At 40.2% G+C, this 21,766-nt stretch overlaps 1 protein-coding gene across 7 annotated transcripts in view; it reads left to right on the top strand.

Moving 5' to 3' along the window:
* INPP4B (inositol polyphosphate-4-phosphatase type II B) overlaps positions 1–21,766 on the top strand; it is a 758,305-nt gene that overhangs the window by 494,067 nt on the left and 242,472 nt on the right. For all 7 annotated transcript variants that reach the window (XM_059922536.1, XM_059922531.1, XM_059922530.1 and 4 more), the window contains one exon: positions 16,128–16,178. In XM_059922536.1, the coding sequence (XP_059778519.1) occupies positions 16,128–16,178 (51 nt within the window). The remainder of the gene's footprint in view (positions 1–16,127; positions 16,179–21,766) is intronic.

The following is a 21,766-nucleotide window of genomic DNA, read 5'->3' as shown; positions in this document are numbered from 1 at the left end:
TCTGATTGAATAGATAGAACTGGTCACCTCTTAGCCAGATATTTGCGTTCCCCTGAGTTTAAACTTGATTAAAATCATTGGTTTCTCAGACACAGAAAACAAATTTATGGTTACCAAAGGGGAAAGGAGGGGGAGGGATAAATTAGGAGGTTGGGATTAACAGATACACACTACTACATATAAAATATGAAACAACAAGGACCTACGGTATCACGCAGGGAACTATACTCAGTATTTTGTAATAACCTAGAAGAAAATAATCTGAAAACAAATATATATATATATATATATATATAGAGAGAGAGAGAGAGAGAGAGAGGACTGAATCACTGTGCTGTACACCTGAAACTAACACGACATTGTAAATCAACTATACTTCAATTAAAAAAAAAGAAAAACAATCGTTGGCTTCTGAGATATGGTTTTATTCCCTGTGATATGAGACTAAGGATGATTTTACTTTCAAATTATTAATGGTAATATAGTGGTTATTACACTCAGTTCTTCCTGGAATAGATGCCCAAGCTGGCTGTAGTCAGGCTCACGGCACACTGAGATCTCAGTTGACCTGGGTCCCAAGCACCTCCGCTGTGCCGATTTCTCTGCCATGACCCCACGGTGGGGTGCCAGAGCCTGCTTCCGTCAGCCCCGGAGAGCTGATCGTCCACACCTCTTCCCAACTACACAATCAGTTATCCCAAGTGGTAGCTTGTAGTGGGCCAGGGTGAGAGTATTTTCACCACGGAAACTGGCACCCTCTATAAGTTGTAGCTTCTCCTCCCATCCCCAACCTCTGAGAACCAGTTGTTAGACCTTCAGTGGCACCCCGCTGCTCTTAAAGGCAGAATACTATCCAGTATGACTAAAGTCCCTGAGTTTCCTTACCTGTGGTCTCATCCAGTGCCAAGAAGGAGCACCCTTATCTGAGAATGTTTGTAAGTTTCTTCCTGACAGCATCAAAGGAAAATTCACTCTAAGAAGTAGGAAAGGTGAAAGCACAACTTTTGATAGAAAGAATTTATGAAAATGCCCCTTGTTGTCCCTGTGAGTGGACTTAGCTTAGTGCTCTTAGTTTTAAACGGTTCTCTCTTAAGTGCCTGAACTCATTAGCTCCAATTAGCCTGCCTCTCTACGCGCGGACGCAGCAAGAACACCACGTGTAAACTCATTCTAAGCACAAACGTGCATTATAATTGGCGGAAACACTCCAACTGTTAAAAGAGTTTTCAGTGTTAAGATTCTAGGTTTTAAATGTCTCCTTGAGACAGTAAATTCCTTACACATCTGAGAAGATATATTTTAAAAGCTCTGAATGGTTTGAAGGGATAGGAATACTTTGGCCTTTGTTGAATAGTTATAGTTTTAATCAAATTGCTTTACTGAATCCAAGTATGCGTGCATACGGATGTGTGTGTCTTTGGTTAAAACAGACAGAAAAACTTTGATTAGAAAATGAAAGAGCCATCTCACAGGCAGCTCCAGTGCAGGTGAAGAATGTTCCACAGCTTTAACTTAAAAAATCCAGAGTTGAAAAAAAAAAAAAAAAAAAAAAAAAAAATCCAGAGTTGGATTTCCAAGGTATATTTTTTTAAATTTTTACTTTATATTAAAGTATAGTTGATTTACAATGTTGTGTTAGTTTCAGGTGTGCAGCAAAGTGATTCAGTTATACAGATACATATATCTATTCTTTTTCAGATTTTTTTCCCATTTAGGTTATTACAAAATATTGAGTAGAGTTCCCTGTGCTATACAGTAGGTCCTTGTTGATTATCTGTTTTATATATAGTAGTGTGAATATGTTAATCCTAAACTCCTCCAAGGTGTATTTTAAGTCAGGCCCTATGATGTGCAAAATCGTGCGTATGTGGAAAGATGCTTTCCAGAAGTCCTGTTAATAGGTCTCTTGTGCTGGAAAGAAGGGGTTTGGTTTCAAAATTAAAGGTGCTGTTCTTCCCTTTTATGATCTTCTGTCCATCCATCATTATTTGCTGTTCATGAGTCTTGGAATCATTGCTTGCTGATATGGTTCAAATGCAAAGATGAAACAATGAAGATATTCTCTAAATTCTACTGTCACAGGTACCTGCCAGAAGCGCTGAATCCATTGATAAACAATCCTATTCATAGGGGTTTCTTTAGTAATTATAATTCTGTTATCACTCAGTCTGTTTATAATTTTTTTTTCAGGGAATTGAGGTCCTTCACGCTTTTAAGGTAGCATGCTTCTTCTAAAGATTCTTCTATCTCAAGAGCTGTGCTGTTCTTTAATATGCATAATGTAAATAGGATGTAAATAGTACATTTATTATTTAGTACTAAATATATTTCAATAATTATTCATCCACAAATATTCTTATGATAGTTGAGCATTATTATCCTCAGAGATTAATGTAATTACACATACAGGAAATTTATATACTAACTTTATTTCTCTGTCAGTATCAAAGTGCTTTCTGTAAATATTCAGAAACGAATTAAATGACTCAAGGCAACCTAATGATTATCCTTCTAAAGCCTAAATACCTAGCTTGAGCCTGACTCTAGAAAAGTAAAGTGATGGTAATAAAACTCTAATTTGCAAATGACTCCTAATTGTTCACCCTTTCCACTCTTGACCTTCTGCAGTCTGTCCTCCTTATAGAATGAGAGTAGTATTTTTAAAGCATGAAAAAGATCACATCACTTCTTGGCTCAGAGCCCTGATTGAATTTCCCATTGTAATTAGAATGAGGACTCTACTCTCCCAGAGCCCTCCCTTCCTTTGAATCTACCTCCCTCTTCTTTCTTCCTCCTTCAGCTACTTTTTTCAGACACTGTGACCTCAGGGCCTTTGCACTTGATGTTGCTTTGGCCTGCCACACTGTTCCCCCTTATTTTCCTCTGAACTGGCTTCTCTTCTTTAGCAGGTCTTAATCAAAGTCACCTGCTCAGAGAAATTCACCCTCACCATTATATGTAAAATACCCCCATCCAATTAACACTTTATTCCATTACCTTATTTTACTTCCATGCATACTTACTAATTTACCCATTTTGATGTTTTCCATCTCTTCTTGTTGGTAGAATGTAAGTCTATGAAGGGATTATTCCTTGTTCACAACCATGTCCCTCATACTTAGAATGACAGAAGATCAATATAGGCAAAGGCATCAGGGAGATGGGAGAAACGCATATTAAAGGAACCATAGGGATTCAGATCGGCTGGATTAGTGGGTTCATGTAGTAAACATCACATCCATCTCTGAAAGAGATTCTACAGCAAAAATCTTGTTAACAATGGTAAGATTGTGAAATAGACAATGTGAAACACAAGTCTCAGATGTTGAGGAAGAAGCAGTATTTCTCAAACCTTTGGTCTCAGGATTCTTTTACATTCTTAAATGCTATCTCAAATCCCAAAGGGCTTTTGTTCATGTAGGTTTTAATGACCATGGATGTTTACATTAGAAATGAAAACTCAGAAAATTTAAAAATATGTATTAATTCACTTACAATAGCAAATAATAAACCCATTATATGTTAACATCCATACTACATGCTTTTGAAAATAAATTGTATTTTGGAAAACTAAAAAAAAATATACTGAAGGAGTGGCATTGTTTTACATGTGTGTAAGTCTCTTTAATGTGTGATTAATAGGGGATACCTGCATTGTCATGCCTCAGTCTGTAGGCAAATCACAATTCTTGTAGCATCTGGAGAACTCCACTGTACATTTGTGAAAGAATGAGAGTAAAAAGTAAAATACTGTCTTAGAATTATTATGAAAATGGTGTTGACCTTGCAGATCCCCTGACTGGACCCCATTAGAGAACTGCTGATCTGGGGTTTGAGTAAGACCTAAACTGCAGGCATTTCGTGTCCCAGCTGCTACTCACATGTCACAGGATTCAGTATGCACCTGGACTGTTAACGTACGAGCTGCCCTCAACTTAATGAGATCGTGTCCCCAATTTTGGAAATCAATCTTCAGAAACGTTAAATACATTTTTCTATACAGGCAGGGTTCTTCATCAGTATTACCTTCCTAGGAAGAGCTCACAGCATTCAGTTTAACGCCTTTGCTCTTTTAAGACAACCCTGAGTGCGTCCTGCGGTAGACCCTGGCCACTGCATGATAACGTTTCAGAAGAGCCATCCTTGGTTCCTGTTTGAGATGCCACAGTCACGTTTCCCCCCCGCGGGGAAACTGCGAACTTTGTTTCAATCTGCCCGCATCGTCTTCAGTCCACTGTAGTGGAAGCGTACTATCCTTTCAGCCCGAGCTGCAGGCAACGCGACAAAGGCAGTGTTGGAAGCATTGGTTTGGGAATACAGAAGATTCGGGTCGAGACGTTGGCTCTTTGACGTACTAGCCACGTAACCTGGGGAGAAAGTTACTTATCTTCTGCCGTTTTGTTTTCAGGCAGGTTGAAAGGTACTGAAAGTGAGAGCCTCAGTTTTCTCATAAGGTTGCTTTGAAGAGTAAATGAGAAGAGAAAGCAGTGAAAACTCTGAGTGATTAGAAACGGGTTATTTAAAGGAGTGTAAATAATGCCTCGGAATTTTTAAAGCTTCTCCAGGTGGTTCTCAAGTGCAGCCAGTGCTCAGACCCAATGATGGAATAAATTATTAGATACTTTGGTGGAATTCCATAGAGAAAGAAACTAGGGTGATGGTAGAATGGAGCTGCTGAATTATCCCAGTTTTGCCTGAAGACGAACACAGCACTTCGTCAGAGAGCTGCATCAAAAGCGCCTTCCCTCTGTGCCGGTACACACCGTGATATTCCAGTTTGTCAAAAAATATGCTTTGTGGGTTAATTATATAAATCAATTGATCTTTACCCAGGGCTCGGTGATCTTCTTTTGACTGGGGTTACAAAAGCCTGGGTTGTAAATGATCTCTTAAAATACTAAGTGATGTCGCAATAATTTTGCTTTAAAGCTACCTAGAAATTATTTAGCCTTACAGCGCTGGGACTAATGACTTTCACTGAGCAACAGGTTAATAGACATGTGCTTGTGTTGATATTACTGTTCTCTGTCTAAAGGCTCGTTCATTAACTCATGACTGTGGTCTTAATTGGAGGCTGTTAATACGTTAAGGATGGTGTTTTTGAGTCTGGCAATGTGATAAATTGTGTCTGTTTCTATTCCCTGAGGCCAATAGATTTTTGGTTTTTGAAACTCATTAAGCAGCCCTAGGGAAGACAATTAAAGTCACCACCAGCGTGGGCTCAGAAAGGCACACCACCGTGGAAGGGGTGCAGACTTTGAAAGCAGACCATTTCATGTCTGATCTGTCACTTGCTATTGAAGTGAGCAAATTACTCCAGTTTTCTGAAACTGAGTTCTCTCATCTGTAAAATGGGCCAAACAAGAATAATACAGCACAGAACTATAGGAATTGAGTGAGATAATACAAGTAAAAAAAATTAATACATGTGCCTCTGAAATAATTAACCTATAGGCGAAGAAAGTCTAGTTATTTCCTTTGATTCCATTATCCTTATTTATCAATTATAAGTTTGTATTATTTCTTTCTAGGGTAGCACATATTCAACCCAGGTCTAGTGCTGGGATCAAGAGATCAGTTCCCATTGACTCTCTTTCCATTTTTCAGAATGATGGTACAGTTATTTTTGTATATTGGAGCTGTGGAGAAATAGAGGAAGGGGAATGAAAGCAGTAATGGAGGTTTAACCTGACCAAAAAACTATTAATATGGATACATGATATTTGAGTCGAATGCTCTGTGTATTGAAATGTTAATAATATTCTCACGTGAGGCTTTGGAAGTCAGCAGGAATAGAATTCTCAACTTATAATGAGCAGCTGTTTAGCAAATTATTAGTTAATATCTTCAGTGCCTCTAAAACACATTCTTAGATTCAGTTTCTGCAGTGCAGAGAGGTCCTTTATTCTTTACCTCAGTTTTAAAAATAGCTAAATATCTATTAACACTGAAAAAAAATTTTTGGTTTTAAATTGTACAGCTCTTTGGAGGTTTGTCCTATTTGTTTTAGGTAAGTGCCCAGGACAAGACTTGACTCTATGCAAGTGTAAGATACCTGATGGGGTCTGACCAGTGCCGCCTTTCCCAGCCTAGTGTCCCTTTCAGGAGGATCCAGAAGTAAAGAGTACGAAAGGCAGAAGAGTTTATGCTCAGAACAGAGACAGAGAGACCTCTTTGACTTCATGAAAACTAGACCTCAGTTTTAGCATCTCTTATTTTCAGTAGAGCCTGTATCTTTCAGTGACTCTCTGACAAAGGAAGCGAATGTCTAAAGATACTTTTGCTCTTCAGTATTTTTTCACCTGCCTGTAATAGATCTCTGTAAGAGTTGGAAAGGGAAATGGGATAAAATGTGGGTAATGGCAGGGATACCCAGAGTTACATGACTCTGGAGCCACATTTGCTGTCATCATTAACTTAAAGAACCACATGACTCCTATATGACTGGTAGAATTTAGTATAATGGCGCATTCATATAGTGAAATTAGTAGTCTTAAAGGGCCACCAATTAAACATAAAGGGACCGATGTGACCAGAGGGCTGTGGTGTGAACATCATTGCCTTAGAGAAATGGAAAACTCCTACGATGAGATGCATCCAAACTAAGAGTGCTTACACTTTTCTTACTGTGATCTCATTTGGCTTGGGAATCTCTAGAATGTTCTTGTGTATCTCATTTGCATAATATGTTTTGACGTGTGAAAGGTGATCACGTTTACCTAGTAAAGATCAAGATAGCACGTCACACTCAGTAATCATTGGATCATTTTTAGATAGTGCTCAGGCTTCAGGGTTAACTCTGCTTTTACGAAGAGAACCACCTGTAGTTACCCATTTGTAACTGGTGTATCGAAGACTTAACAGACAGCCCAACATGTAATGACATCTTTTCCCCTCTCCAATCATGTTTAACTACTACATTCTTTTGAGTATCATTGTTCATCTCTTAATCACGTTTGGAAGATCCCTTAGCTTCGCAATAACTTTCAGATATTACAGAGGTTAGTTTGGGTAGGTTGTGGCAGTTGGAACAAGCAATGTTCCCTCTGACGCCACCTAGAAACAAGCCGAACGTGTTATAACAATCACGTTTGAAAACATCATCAAGTTGTGACAGTAATAACAAGACGAGAAACTAAAATTCCAGAGAGAGGAGGACGTTTCAGAGTGGAGCCATCAGGAACCTGTGGAGTTTTCCTCTCCGGGCATTTGGTGATTAGGTTGAAGAACAGGCATTTGCCTGGACATGGGGCCGCTGCTCCTCAGAAGAAGAGAAAGTAGCAGAGCTTTCAGCCGTTGTGTTGGATGGACTGAGAAACTGAGACTTCAGGGGCCTCAAATCAATGGGCACTTTTTCTCAGAAGAGAATCGCTGAATCCTGGCCGTGGCAGGAGGCGAAAGAACCAGGCCAAAAGCTTATAAAAAGCAGAGTGAAACCTCCCACGGTTTCACAGTGTTTAGGAAACCAGGGAAAGGAACCAAAACCAGGCATGAGCCACAGCCCTAGAGGGAGTGTTGAATTGACAATGAGGGACTAAAAAGCCATTTCTCACCTGGGGGCGATTACAGATTCTCTCTGTAGTTGGAAGTCTGACTATCCGTCTTTGCTAAACACAAGGTGGCAGCTGCAAGGCCCAGACCCAGCAGAGATTTTGGTTTTCATGTGTAGCCGAAATGACAAACTTAAGAGACCAGAAGGGACTCAAACTCATGGCTGGTCTGTCTCTAAAGACATTTGCCAGACGTTGAAGCTGAGGCCCAGTACAAAAGCGGTACACTGAGACATCTAAGGATCTCCAGCATCCTTTCAAGGATTGAGGAGCAAAGACCAGTTAGGCTCTCAACTGAAAGTTATGGAAGGCCGTACCCTACAACACAGGTAGACTGAGTGTCTTAGTTTGCTAAGGCTGCTATGAAAAAGTGCCACAGACTGAGCGGCTTTAACAACAGAAATTTATTTTCTCACATTTCTGGACTCTGGAAGTCCAAGATGAAGGTGTTGGCAGGGATGAGGTCTTCTGAAACTTCTCTCCTTGGCTTGCAGATGGCCACCCTCCTGCTGCCTCTTCACATGGTCATCCCTTCGTGTTTGCACCCCTGGTGTCTCTTCCTCTTCTCGTCAAGTTACAGGTCCTATTGCATGAGTGCCCCATCCTAGTGGCCTCATTTTAACTTAATCACCCTGTCTCCTATAGTCACATTCCGAGGTACTGGTGCTTAGGGCTTCAACATATGAATTTGGGACTGGGGGAGTGTGGGATTGGGGTTAGAAGGGTTGGGGAGGTGGAGATTCAGCCTACAACACCGAGTCTTACTTGAATTCCAGACTAGCTCTGTCCCAAATCAATCCCTGACTTGATGACAAGAGCAACCCCTTCCCCATAACATGATGTAACAAAGCATAACAAAGGAAAGACGTGTCTGAAAGAAAATATTATCTGGAGCTCTACAGATGATTGACATTAAAAAAATTACTAATTACCTTCATAACCAGAAGAATAAATCCCATTCCTTATTTAAGTATGTTTAGTTGCAAATGAATATCTACCATTCTCATCTGTGACCTGTTTCACTCGGAAGTACTCTAGACCAGACCATAAACATGCATATGAATTACATGGGAACCTTGATGAAATGAAGACTCTGATTCAGTATGTCTGGAATGAGCCTGAGATTCTGCATTTCTGTAACAAGCTTCCAGGGGCCAGTCCTCAGACCATCCTCCTGACCAGCTACAGACCAGTAGGTGATGGGTGTATACATTGGAGTTTAAGAGAAATTGCCCAATAAATAATGTTTAAGATCACTTCCAGCTCTGACATTCTGTTAACTTTTAAAAAAAATCTTTTCCAAAGGAAGACTTATTCTATCACTTGACCATTGCACAGTGCATTTTTGTGAACTTGTATAGGATTTGGAGTTAGTTTATGAGGCTCACACTCAAAAAAGCTCATTTATTTTAGAGCAGTAGTTCTGAACTTTGGCTACACATTGGAATCAAGTGGGGAATGAGCATTAAAAAACACTAATGCTGGAACAGACCCTTCCCTCAGAGATTCTGATGTAATTATTCTAGAATGTGGCCTGGAAATTGGCATTAAAATTATGCTGGATGATTCCAATGTGTTGTCAAGATTAAGAACAACTGTTTTAGGGTAGCACTTTTATTTGTTTATTTATTTTTACTAAAATAGTACTGGAGCTGCTTTGACCACCCACCTCATTTACCAGACCCATTTCTGGTAAAAGTAAGTAAACGCTGGTCACAGCCCACCTGCAAAGGAAGTAGGATTTACCCACAGTTGATAGTTGAAGAAATTTTTCTCGGGAATTTTTAATCATCTGGAGCTAGATAGTTGCTGCTCCTTATAGACTGGGAATGTGATTTCTACTTTGCCAGAGTCTTCTCCAATCCCTATTGTCTCTTATACCCAGTTCACTTCTTTCATTAATTTAACCTGCTTGGAGCCTTTGGGTATGTGAGTTTGTAACACTATCTCTACCATACTAATTAGTGAGATAGTAAATTAGAGATTAAACGTGTTCAAGGAGAAATTTTAAATGTACTTCTCAGGCATATTTCAGATAAAAATTTCACATTGCGTAGGTAGTTTTTCTAGGTTAGCTCTAAGACCCCTTCCATCTCTAATATTCTGTGGTCTAAATTGTTGACATTTGTGCATGGATCGTTTTCTCCATCCACAGTTGGAAAATCAGTATCTGAGTGGCTGATAGGTTTTAGACAGTTGAAAATGCATAACAATTATTATTGCATATTTTGACTCTTAACCATGTTATTAGTATTGCCTATAGGAATACGATGTCTTCTTAATCTCTGAGATTGCCAGTGTTTATAATAGTGGCTGGGTCATAATAAGTAGTTAATGCCTGTTTGTTGACATTAAAATACTGAATTAGGATTTAATATGACCTATTTTGCTTCATTTCTTCATAGCCATAAACTGAATTCAAAATTTCATTTACAACCAATGGGAGGTCTAAGTTATGCTGGCTGCTGAAACAAATGTAAACATCCAAATTCAGTGTCTTAGCACAATGGACATTTAGCTGTTATCATTGTGGTGGACAGACTTCTAAGATGGCCCCAAGGTCCCACCCCATGTTGTACATGTTTTACATAATCTGAAGATCTGAAGTGCAAGAAGGTTTGATGCAAACGAGATTCTTTATTGCTGGATTTGAAGATGGAGGAGGCCACACGGCAAGGAACGAGGGCAGCTTCCAACAGTTTATAGCAACCTCCAGCTGACAGCCATCAAGATAACGGGGACCTCAGTGCTAGTGCCGCAAGGAACTGAGTTCTGCTAACAGCCTGCGGGAGCTGGCAGCTGACCTTTCCCTAGACAAGTTTTCAGATGAGGATACGGCCAGCTGTCACCTTGATTTGAGCCTTGCATGTAGGACTGGATGGGAGAGCCCGGCCATACCAGGCCTGGACTTCTGACATACAGACTGTGAACTAATAAGTGAATGTTGTTTTAAACAGCTAAGTTTGTTGTTGTTTTTTTACACAGCACTAGAAAGCTAACCAATCATTTGATAGCCTAATACTGGTAGTGATGGATGGTGGATGGCTTCCTTTTATATGGTCATTCTGGGACCCAGGTGCAGCTCTGCAGTCACCTAAAGAGACAATGGAGAGGGCATTCTAGACCCACTTCTGAAAAATCCAGTTTAGATGCGGCAAACATCACTTATACGTATATTTTATTGATAGGAACTAGTTACATGGTTATCTGTCAATACAAGGCATCCTAGGAAATAAAATCCTGACTGAGCAGCTTCCTCTCCAAAAACTCATGTTGTGCAAGAGGGCTAAACAGGGCTTCCCTGGTGGCGCAGTGGTTGAGAATCTGCCTGCCAATGCAGGGGACACGGGTTCGAGCCCTGGTCTGGGAAGATCCCACATGCCAAGGAGCGACTAGACCCGTGAGCCACAATTGCTGAGCCTGCGCGTCTGGAGCCTGTGCTCCGCAACAAGAGAGGCCAATAGTGAAAGGCCCGCGCACTGCGATGAAGAGTGGCCCCCACTTGCCACAACTAGAGAAAGCCCTCGCACAGAAACGAAGACCCAACACAGCCATAAATAAATAAATAAATAAAATTAAAAAAAAAAAAAAAAAAAAGAGGGCTAAACATTTCTGTTGCAGTCAGATTTCCATGTGTTTGAATATTAAGGCAATTCTGTATCTCATTCCAAGTGGAACAAGTAAATGTGATGATATTATATATTTTAATTTGAGATATAGAAAGAATAAGAGTAATGCATTCATTAGAAAAAAGGGATGTGTTTCAGTGACACATTCATTATCAGAGATCTTATCAGATCTGACAATAGCCTGAGGAAAGAATCTGGGCTTTCTCCCTGCCCCGAGGTATGCCTCCACTATTGCCAACATCTTCCACTCTGCCTTCCAGGGGAAGGTTGTTCCTTCCTCACCTACCAGTGAGGTCCAGGCCTGGACACCCTGGTGCACAGCGTCATGGCAGCACGGCCTCCCCTTCTGTGGATCTGGTTACCCAACCATATCCTAGCACCACTCACCTATGAAAAATACAGCAATCACCCTCCTCCCTGGCTCAGGGTAGCTGTGCCCAGGCTCTTTGTAGCAAGGGTGACTCTTTTAATAAGTTGTGCCCCATAGACTGAAGTGCTATGTTCAGCCACTGCAGTGGTAGCCCAAGTAGCCTCTTGCTTGGAAACAAAGTTTATGAACTAGTCTCTAAGGATTTGATGAAAGAGTGTCACTCACTATATGCTACCTGATTTTCCTTTGGTTGTTTCTCTTTTTTTTTTTTTTTTTCAGGGTAAATTTTGTGCATAGAATGTTGAGCTTATGAAGTTGATAGAGAAGGAAATGAATTTGTTTTACAGGAACCTTAAGAAATATTCAAGACGGAATATATAATTTTCTACATGACCTCTTCTAGTAATTGATCTTTCTTGCTTTATTTGATATCATAAAAATCCAGACAAAAGGAAGTTATAAGAACTCTAAACGTGTAGTCAGGCAGACATTCTTATCTTCCAGGAAGGGACAGGGGACAGGGAGGGGTATGGTGAAGAAAAACAGGGAGAAGAACTGCTAATAAGACCAAAAAAGGGAAAATGAATTCCTAAGGAAGGCCAGGAAATCTCAGGAGGCATGACATTGCCGATGAACTGGAATATTCCAGATGCTACAGTGACAGCCATTGCTTCATCCCTTTCTCACCAAGAGATCTTAGCTAAATCTGTCCAGGGTTTATTTACGTTTTTTTTTTTTTTTCAGTGACATATTCCTCCCTCTGGTCCTGTCTCCCTGTCTCTCTGCTTCCTCCCATCTTTCCTCTATCATCTCTTCCCTCTCTCTTTTGTCTTCTTTCTTGTTTCCCCTCCCCCCCTCACCTCCTTTCTTCCTCTCTTCCTCCTTCCCTTTCTCTCTCACTTCCTCCCTCCTTCCCTCTCTGTGTTAAGTACTGTTCGAAGTGCTGAAAAGATGTCATACTCGTGACAACTTATGGGGTCTCTTATTAACCCTGTGTTAAAGATAGCTGACATAAAGGCAAAGGGCAACTGGCATAAAGAGGTTAAATAATTCTACCGAGGTGACTCTGGGCAGAGTTGGGATGATTCAGGGGGCTCCGATCATGTCACTCCTCTACTTGAACGCATTGCTAGATTTCCTAGAAATTGCGTACAGCTCCGATTCCATAACATGATAGATGGACCTCTACAGCAAATGGCCCCCAACCTCTCTCCCCAAACACAGTCGGCTTTTGTCACATCCCTAGAGGCCCCCATGTTATAGCATCATCAGAATACTCACTCTTTTCCAAACACAGATGGGCTTTTACGACTCCATGCCGCATGCCTGATACATAACGCCTTGCTTGCTTTGTCGCATCCTTCTTTACCTAAAACTCTTACGCATTGTTCAAAACCCAGACCACCTCTTTTGTGAAGCCTTTCCTGACACTTACAGGCTGAACTAGTTACTCTTCACTCTGAATGCAGACATGAAGATGCTCACATTTCCATTATAGAATTTATGACATTGTCCTGGATTATTCATACATTTGTCCTGCCCACCAGACTCTGAAGTCCCGAAGAGAAGGAATGGGACCTTATTCACTGGCAAACCCAATGTTTGCCACCTAGTTTGTGTTCACTGTGAAGACAGTTGTATGATATGCAAGAAAAGCATCATCGATATGTAACCTATATGCTAAACATAAGTAGTACTGACCTTAAATATAAAGGTTTTAGAACTGTACATACATGCTGATTTAAACAAACATTTCCTATAAAAATTTGACTTTGTAAAATTTAAAACTGATTTATAATTTTGTCTTTCAGTTCCTCTAAATCAAGAGCTCTGCTAGTGATTTAAACGTGCCATGATTTAATAAAATGTGATGTCCATGTACTTTTCAAAAATACTTTTTTTATGTAAAGTGAAATTCATTCTCTCTCTCTCCTTCACACACAAACACACACACACGCACACACTGGATATGGCAAACCAGTCTGTGAATATCTTTAGACTTTTTCATAGTATACACCTTTGTGTTAAAAATCTTTTTTTCTATATAGTTTATTCATATTTATTTAACATTTAAGAAATAAATGTTATACTGATAAAATCAATTTAAATTTAGGAGTTTAATGACTATGTTGGAGGAATTGTCACTATTATTCTACCTTTGTCCAACATTAGATTGCATAGTCTACACACACACGCACGCACACACACACACACACACACACTATATGCCGTCCTACATATGTTTAACAGTTTCGGACTTCTTTCACTTTATTTCTAAATTCAAGCATATCCCTTTGGATAGTGTTATTTGGACGTCAAATATTTTTTTTAAATGATATATAAATACACATACATTAGTGTATGAGTTGCATGTATGTGAATATTTATTCACTGTATATATAGTTCATTCTGGTATATATATGTATATATGTATATAGTGTTATGTATATACACACACTATGTGTATAGTCTATATAAATATATACATATATGTATATATATGTGCACACACATACTGTATTTATATATCCCTTTGGATGATATTATTTGGATGTCAAATATTTTCTTCTTTTTAAATTAATTAATTAATTTATTTATTTATTTTTGACTGTGTTGGGTCTTCCTTTCTGTGCGAGGGCTTTCTCCAGTTGCAGCAAGTGGGGGCCACTCTTCATCGTGGTGCACGGGCCTCTCACTATCGTGGCCTCTCTTGTTGCGAAGCACAGGCTCCAGACGCGCAGGCTCAGTAGTTGTGGCTCACGGGCCTAGTTGCTCCACGGCATGTGGGATCTTCCCAGACCAGGGCTCGAACCCGTGTCCCCTGCATTAGCAGGCAGACTCTCAACCACTGTGCCACCAGGGAAGCCCCAATATATATATATATATATACATGTATATATGTATATAGTGTGTGTGTATATACACACACTATGTATATAGTCTATATATGTATATATACATATACTATATTTATATATCCTTTTGGGTAATGTTATTTGGATATCAAATATTTTCTTAAGATGATGTATAAATATACACATATATACGTGTGTGTATGAGTTGCATGTATGTGAATATTTATTCACTATGTATTTAATTTATTCTAGTATACATATGTATATATGTATATAGTGTGTGTGTATATACACATGCTATGTATATAGTCTATACACACACACAAACACACACACACACACTGTATTTATATAGTCTGTGTGTGTACACACACACACACTATATGGTCCATTACAGCGCGCTATGTATTAATATATAGTTTCCAAGCTTCCTCATCCTTTGAGGCCAGCTAATGATTTCCAGATAATGAGACTGAAGGGTACCTCTGAACATTCTGGATCAAAGAACGTTAATGCAGCTACCAACCTGGAAATGCTCTTAAACAGTGAGCTCTCTGTCATGAAATCCTGAGCCGAGCGTGTTCTGTCAATTGTGTTGTTTACTCTGTTGGGATCTCTCCTGTCATTATTTTGTGTGACAAAATAATGGTGAACAATTTTGAGTCATTATGACTGACAAATTGTACAAGTGATAATGCTGGATCTGTCATAAAGAAACAAAGAAGTATGATTGCCCTTGCTGCACCTCCAAAGGGATTTTGTTAAAATGACCCCCTAAAATGTTGACCCATTATATGGTCCTGGGTTCCTCTCTCCCATCCCTCCCCGCAGCCCTCTCCTCTCCAATTAAACACAGTGTTCTTGTATGTTGCTGTGTATTCATTTAACTTGTTTATCTCATCCTTACTTCAAATTTAGATATACTAGATTTAGGTTTTTATGTTCTCTTCCTGCTTTTACTAGCTTTTTCTTAAGTGAGAAAGATAATTGTGACTTCTTTTTATCGGAAACATCTTTTTTCTTAGAGAATCATAGACTCGTAACTATACATTGGGGTCAATATCCATGGACAGGGAAGAGCACAGGTAGTTTGAAAGGTCCCCAGGTAATTCTAATGTACAGCCAGGGTTGAGAATCACCACCCACTAGGAGAAATATGTCTACTTATCATCTAAGGAGTTGATTTTTCACCTGGAATGCTTTTTAAACATATGAAAAGCTTCCCCAAATGACTAATTATTTTACACTATTGTCCTCTCCCACAATTGAGAATTAGTTTTCAAAGGAATCTAGTTGATGGTATATCACAATTTGGCCCAGAATTCTCAAGAGAGAGAGATATCCTAAAAGAGAATAAATATTTATAAGCATTCATGGAATGACATTCTCTGTGCCAACTCTGTCCTTTCCCTGGAATGTTGAATGAGCTTTGCTTTTCAAGGAGATTAAAAGTGATTCACCTAAAGCCCAGATATCTCTGTATTTGACAAGGAGTGATGGGAGGAACTCTGTCTACTTGAGAACCTCAGGAAGTTCAGGAACTATAAAAGGATAGCGTCGTTGTTGCCCACAGTGGATGTCATACACAGGTACCTTCAGTAATGATTAACCACAGAGTCTGAATTGACGTCAGATGAGGGAAAATGCAAACAGCACCTGTGTGAAGCTTCTGCACTGGTTTCTACTCCAAAGTCATACAGAAAATGTTTGTTTTTCTCCTTAGGTTAGAACCAGTGTCCTCCCTGAACATAAGGATCCCCCGCCAGAGGTTGGGGTAAGTGTTTCTTTTGTTTCCAAAAGGCACACACATCACTTCTAAGCTAATCATCTGGGTTTTCTCTGACCTCCTGCCTGCTAGCTGACAAATAAAATTGAGTTAACTTAATAGGGTGTGACCATGCAAGGAGACACAGTCACATATTTGCGGAATTGCATGGACTTCATTCCTTGTCTCCTGAAAATCATCCTCAAGTGAATTCTTATTTAGTTCAGCTGGCTAGAGATGAGTCTAGAAATTGCCCTGCAGGTAACTGAGACGTGATTCGGAGCCAACATTCCTGGACCAACAGGAGGCTGGGAAATTGCAGGTGTGAGCTCGACCGCTTCCACAAGGACGCAGAGGGCTGACTAGCCGTGGGATTGTGATGTTTTCTGCATCCAGCTGCTTCAACACTGTAGGGCAGGTCGAAACAGAAGCTGCCACCGAAGGGCAGCCCAGTGCTGGAAAATCCAGCTGAGGTTTTCCTGCTGCATCTGAGCCATTGCATCTCAAGCTTTTAAAAGTTGGGAGAGCAAGAGGGTAACAGGCAATTTTGCTTAGGCAAGTTTATAGGCAACGGAGGCTCCTGAAGAATAGCCCAGCAGGCCGGTCCCTGAGATCTTGCATTCAGAAGGGTGGAAAAAGTCCAGAAGTAAGTTGAGTCTTAAGAGGCCCTGCCAACGGAAAGGCCTATTTGAAATTCCCTGAAATCCTACAGGCAGTTGGCAACCTTCTTCCGGTGGGTGTGGGGAGCCCTGTACTAGGTAGCATTCATTTCCTCATTGGCAACAGCTGCCATCCCAACCGGCCAAGGGAACCCTCTAGAAAGCGTGCCTTGCATTGGCTGAGAAGTGAGTCAGCCACCTCGGCATCTCTCAGTGTAGGGGAAGGAAAAGAGTACTTCGTGCTCGCTCATGCCGAACACAGCCTTCTAGTTTCTTCCTGGAACAGGCTGAATAACTCTCTTTGACTTAAATGAATCTTCATGCTTTGTTTCCTGCCAGTCCCTTCAGCCTCTTGTGCTGCTCTCACTTCCACCGCCAATCTTGGTGCCAAGACTACCTGGGCTTCTAGAGTTTCTCCCAAGGAACCAGCGAGTCCTCCCAGCCTCAGACCTCTGTCCCTGCAGGACACATGCAGTCTCCTTGTCTGGCTCCCCACTGGTGCTCTCTCCCAGCTCAGGACTCGGGTCACAGGCCTTTTGCCTACGACCACTCAGACGTCCTCCTTCAAACTAGAACCGCCAGTGCAAGCCGTCCTCACACCCTTTACAGTTCCTTCATATAATGTAAGGCCTTCTGAAATTTGTAACTCTTTTTTTTAATCAAAAAAATAATCTATAGTGCTTTACAATTTTCAAACGTTTCACACACATGGTTTCATATAATCCCATAATAACCCTTTTGCCCCCACCCCTATTTTGCTCCTCCCCCTTCCCTCTCCCCACTAATAACCACTAGTTTGTTCACTGTATCTGTGAGTCTGCTTCTTTTCTGATTTATTCACTATTTTGTTGTGTTTTTTACATTTCACATATAAGTGATATCATACAGTATTTGTCTTTCTTTGTCTGACTTATTTCACTTAGCATAATGCCCTCCAAGTCCATCCATGTTGTTGCAAATGGCAAAAAAAAAAAAAGAATGAAATTTATAACTCTTAATAAGTTAATCTTTTTTTTTTTTAAATTCCCATTTATTTTTTGAGGTTCAAGAAAGATGAGCTGGTTTAATTATTTTCCTCTAACTGCTCAGTTCCACAATTTCTCTGTGTTAAATCCCCCTTGCTTGAGATTTTAATGACATCTTGGCCTAATTGTATGAATTTTCCCCCTATTTTTTCTCTTATTCAAGTTCTTGGAATGGAGTGCATCTTATTCATTTTAAAACTTGAGTCTCTTCTCTGGTTTTAAATTATTCTCTTCCACCCTCTCCTCCACCATTGCCTGCTACAGGCTGTAGACATCTCTGTGCTTCTAGCAACTTGTGGTGGGGGGAGGGGGAATGGTCCATTCTCACACATTCTCCCCTTTCCTCCTCTCATTGCTCAGTTGCTCAGGAGAAAGGAAAGGGGAGAGGTTCCTTCTCTGCTTCCCCACCATGAGGTGTGGTGCCCTTTATGCTGGTTTTGATGCTTCTCAACCTAATCTGCCTGAGTTCTCTTTGTGGCAGAATGAAATGCTGGCTCTCCTGTGACCACAAATATAGGTATTCCTGGAGGCCTTGGAGGCCCCTTCCCACTATATACTTTCCCATCATGGGGGATCTGGTTCTGGCTGAGCCATGTCTCTGCTGACCGTTTCTATGAGCCCCAGCAGCATCGGGTACTAGATAATCAATGATTCTCAAAGGAGACACGATCACCAGCTCCCAACACAGCAGAGGCAGAGATGGTTTGGACACCTTCAAGCTTCATAAGTCATGTTTTGGGTCCATACTCCCATGACTTTGGTTTTGGCCTTGGAGATAAATATGTCTTCCTGAAGGTAATGAAGAGAGAGATCCGCTTCATTTCCTAAATTGTATCCTCCCCAAATTCTGACCTCTCTCTTCTAACACTACCTTTATATGAACTGGCTGTGTTACTAATAGACCAGTTTCTCTAAACTGGCTCCTTTTAGGCACTGTGATGAGGTTTTCTGAACTTATAATGTGGAACATTTGTTATCTTGTGTCCTCATCTTTGACAAAGACTCTTCTATAATTCCTGGACCAAAAGAAACTTTTCAATGGGCATTCTCCAACATGCCTATTGTATCAGTTAGGAATGCATTCAGAAGCAAGTAACTGGATGAACAGTAGGTAACAGACTTGTTCTTCTCATGTTAAGAAAAGTCATGGGGAAATTGCCCAAGGCTCCAGCTACTCAAAATGACTTAAAGCAACCAGGTTCTGTCCATTGTCGTGCTTCTCCTTTCTTAAAGTGTTGTACAGTCTGACCATTACACTTCCAGGTATCACATTCCAAATTGAAAAGGTTCTGAGCAACTCATCCTGTTCCTTCAATTCTGGAAAGGAAAACTCAGTTGGTATACAGTCATTCCTCAATATCCTCAGGGGATTGGTTCCAGGATCCTCCTCGGATACCAAAATCCATGGATGCTCAAGTCCCTTACAGTTGGCTTTGCATATCTGCGGGTTCTATATCAGTGGTTCTGCATCCCAGGGTACAGAGGGCCAACTGTCCCACCACTTACATAATCACTGAGAAGATCACTGAGAAGGGAATCGGGATACAATTCCCATTTAAACAAAATCAAGATGCTATTAGTAATGCAACTTGGGCAGAATGGGTATTAGATATTAGTAATGTCTCCACTCCCCTACTAGATGTTAAACTCCATGATTGCAAAGATCATGTATATTTTGTTTACTTTAATAGCCCTAGTTCTGTGCCCGGAAATTAGCAAATCATGATATATGTATTGAATGCATTAGGAAGCATACCATGATTTTGGTTTGCCAACCACCTTATATTTTTTTAGAACCACCAGAATAAAAAGGGATGGGGTGTCTAAAAATAATTGCAATAACATGGTAAGAATCGAGTACACCTTCAGAGTACATGATATTCTGGATAGAGAAAAATTGTCACACCTTGAGCAGCTGTGAAGCACCGCTGATTAATATACATCTCATCACTCCTCCAAAATATTTTTTTGGACACTGAAAAAACTGTTGAGAATTTAAGTTCTTGGCCAAGAACATAGAGCAGGTAATGGCTCTGCCATTACAATGTGCCAAGGACTCTAGCCACTAAGTACTCCAATTTAAAAAATGAGCTAAAATTTTTTATTATAAATCTTTCAAATATGTTCCATTCAGTTCTTTGCATTCTTCAGCAGCATCTATTAGATGAAACCACACCTTTGTTGATGACTTAGTCAAGCAGATACCAATCTGTGCTCTGAGACCTTGTGAGGTATATTCATAGTAAAGATGTAATTTTATAATATATGATTTTGCCCTAAATTGCACTTTAATGTGTTCTTTGGACTGTTCATCAAGTTGTAATAGATATTCTCTCAGTTCTTTTTTCTTTGTGATGTATTTTTTCAGCGCATATAGTTCCTGTACCCTCTGTCCCTTCCTATAGAGTGGGAAACCACACAACCATGTCTGTTAGGGTAGAGAGGGAAGAAGAAGTACCTGTACAAAAGTATGAAAAAGGGCCCATCCTGTAAGTTATGTGCAGGAGGTGCTGTGTATCAGCCTGCCTCACAATATAAACTTCTGGTCTTCAAAGACCTTTTAAAACCTACACCACAGTTCCAGTATATAGTTTTATGAGAATATGTCAGAGTATTATGGATATCCTCAAAAACCAGCACTGTCTTCTAGAGACTGTCATACAGAGTGAAGTAAGTCAAAAAGAGAAAAACAAATGTATAATATCGCTTATATGTGGATTCTAGAAAAATGGTACAGATGAACTTATTAGCAAAGCAGAAATAGAGACACAGATGTAGAGAACAAACTTATGGATACCAAGGGGGGAGAGAGGATGAATTGGGAAATTGGGATTGACATATATACACTACTATGTATAAAATAGGTAACTCATGAGAACCTACTGTATAGCACAGGGAACTCTACTCAGTGCTCTGTGGTGACCTAAATGGGAAGGAAAGCCAAAACAGAGGGGATATATGTATACGTGTAACTGATTCACTTTGCTGTATGGCAGAAACTAACATTGTAAAGCAACTATACTCCAATAAAAATTAAAAATAAAAAAACAACACTGTCTACTAGAAATTTAATGCATGCCACATATGTAATTTAAAATTTTCTAGCAGCCCATGCTTTTAAAAGAGTAACAAGAAAACAGGTGAAATTAGTTGTAATATTTTATTTAACTCAGTATATGTAAAATATTATCATTTCAAAATGTAATCAATTCAGAAATCAGTAATGATATATTTCACACTCCGTTTTTCATATCACATCTTGTAAATCTGATTTGTGTTTACACTTAGAACACAACTCAACTCACAGTAGCCACAAACTAGTGCTCATGCTGGATAATGCAGCTCTGGACAGTACTTGGAAAAACTTGGGAGATCCATGAAAGTTGTAGTATAAAGGAAACCTAAACTTTGAATAAAGGCTTTGTGAGGTGAACATAGGTGATGGAGCTTCAGGCAGGTATGCAACCCTGCTGAGCCTTCTGGATGTCTGTGACTTGCGCTGAGTCCCCGCCAGGGCAGGCAGGATGAACGGTTTATTTGTACGCACCCCGTAGAGCAGAGCCAGGGATTGAGACAGGTGCCCTGCATTCTCCACCCTGCTTGATATCTCTCTCCAGCCAGGTGAGTGATTGAAATCGTGCATCTAGCAATTTAATGATCATCTGCTTTGGGTGCCTGCACCAGAATGATAATGGTGAGTGTTGCATTGTCATGAGCAGGGAAGAAAGGTCAGAGCCGCACAGAGTGCAGGCAGAGAGCCTGTCAGAAGGAAAGGCAATTGCCACCTGTCCTGGAAATGAGGCACAGCGTGAGGGGGATGAAAGAATTCTGGACTGAAGAGCAAGAAACCTGGATTCTAACTTGGCCTCTGCATATTAACTAGTTCTGTGACCAGGTGTAAGCCAGTTAACTC

Source organism: Balaenoptera ricei, chromosome 5 (genome assembly GCF_028023285.1).
Source record: "Balaenoptera ricei isolate mBalRic1 chromosome 5, mBalRic1.hap2, whole genome shotgun sequence".
Classification (NCBI taxonomy): Eukaryota; Metazoa; Chordata; class Mammalia; order Artiodactyla; family Balaenopteridae; genus Balaenoptera; species Balaenoptera ricei.
The sequence above is the reverse complement of the archived record's forward strand: the minus strand, read 5'-3'. Positions and strand labels throughout refer to the sequence as shown.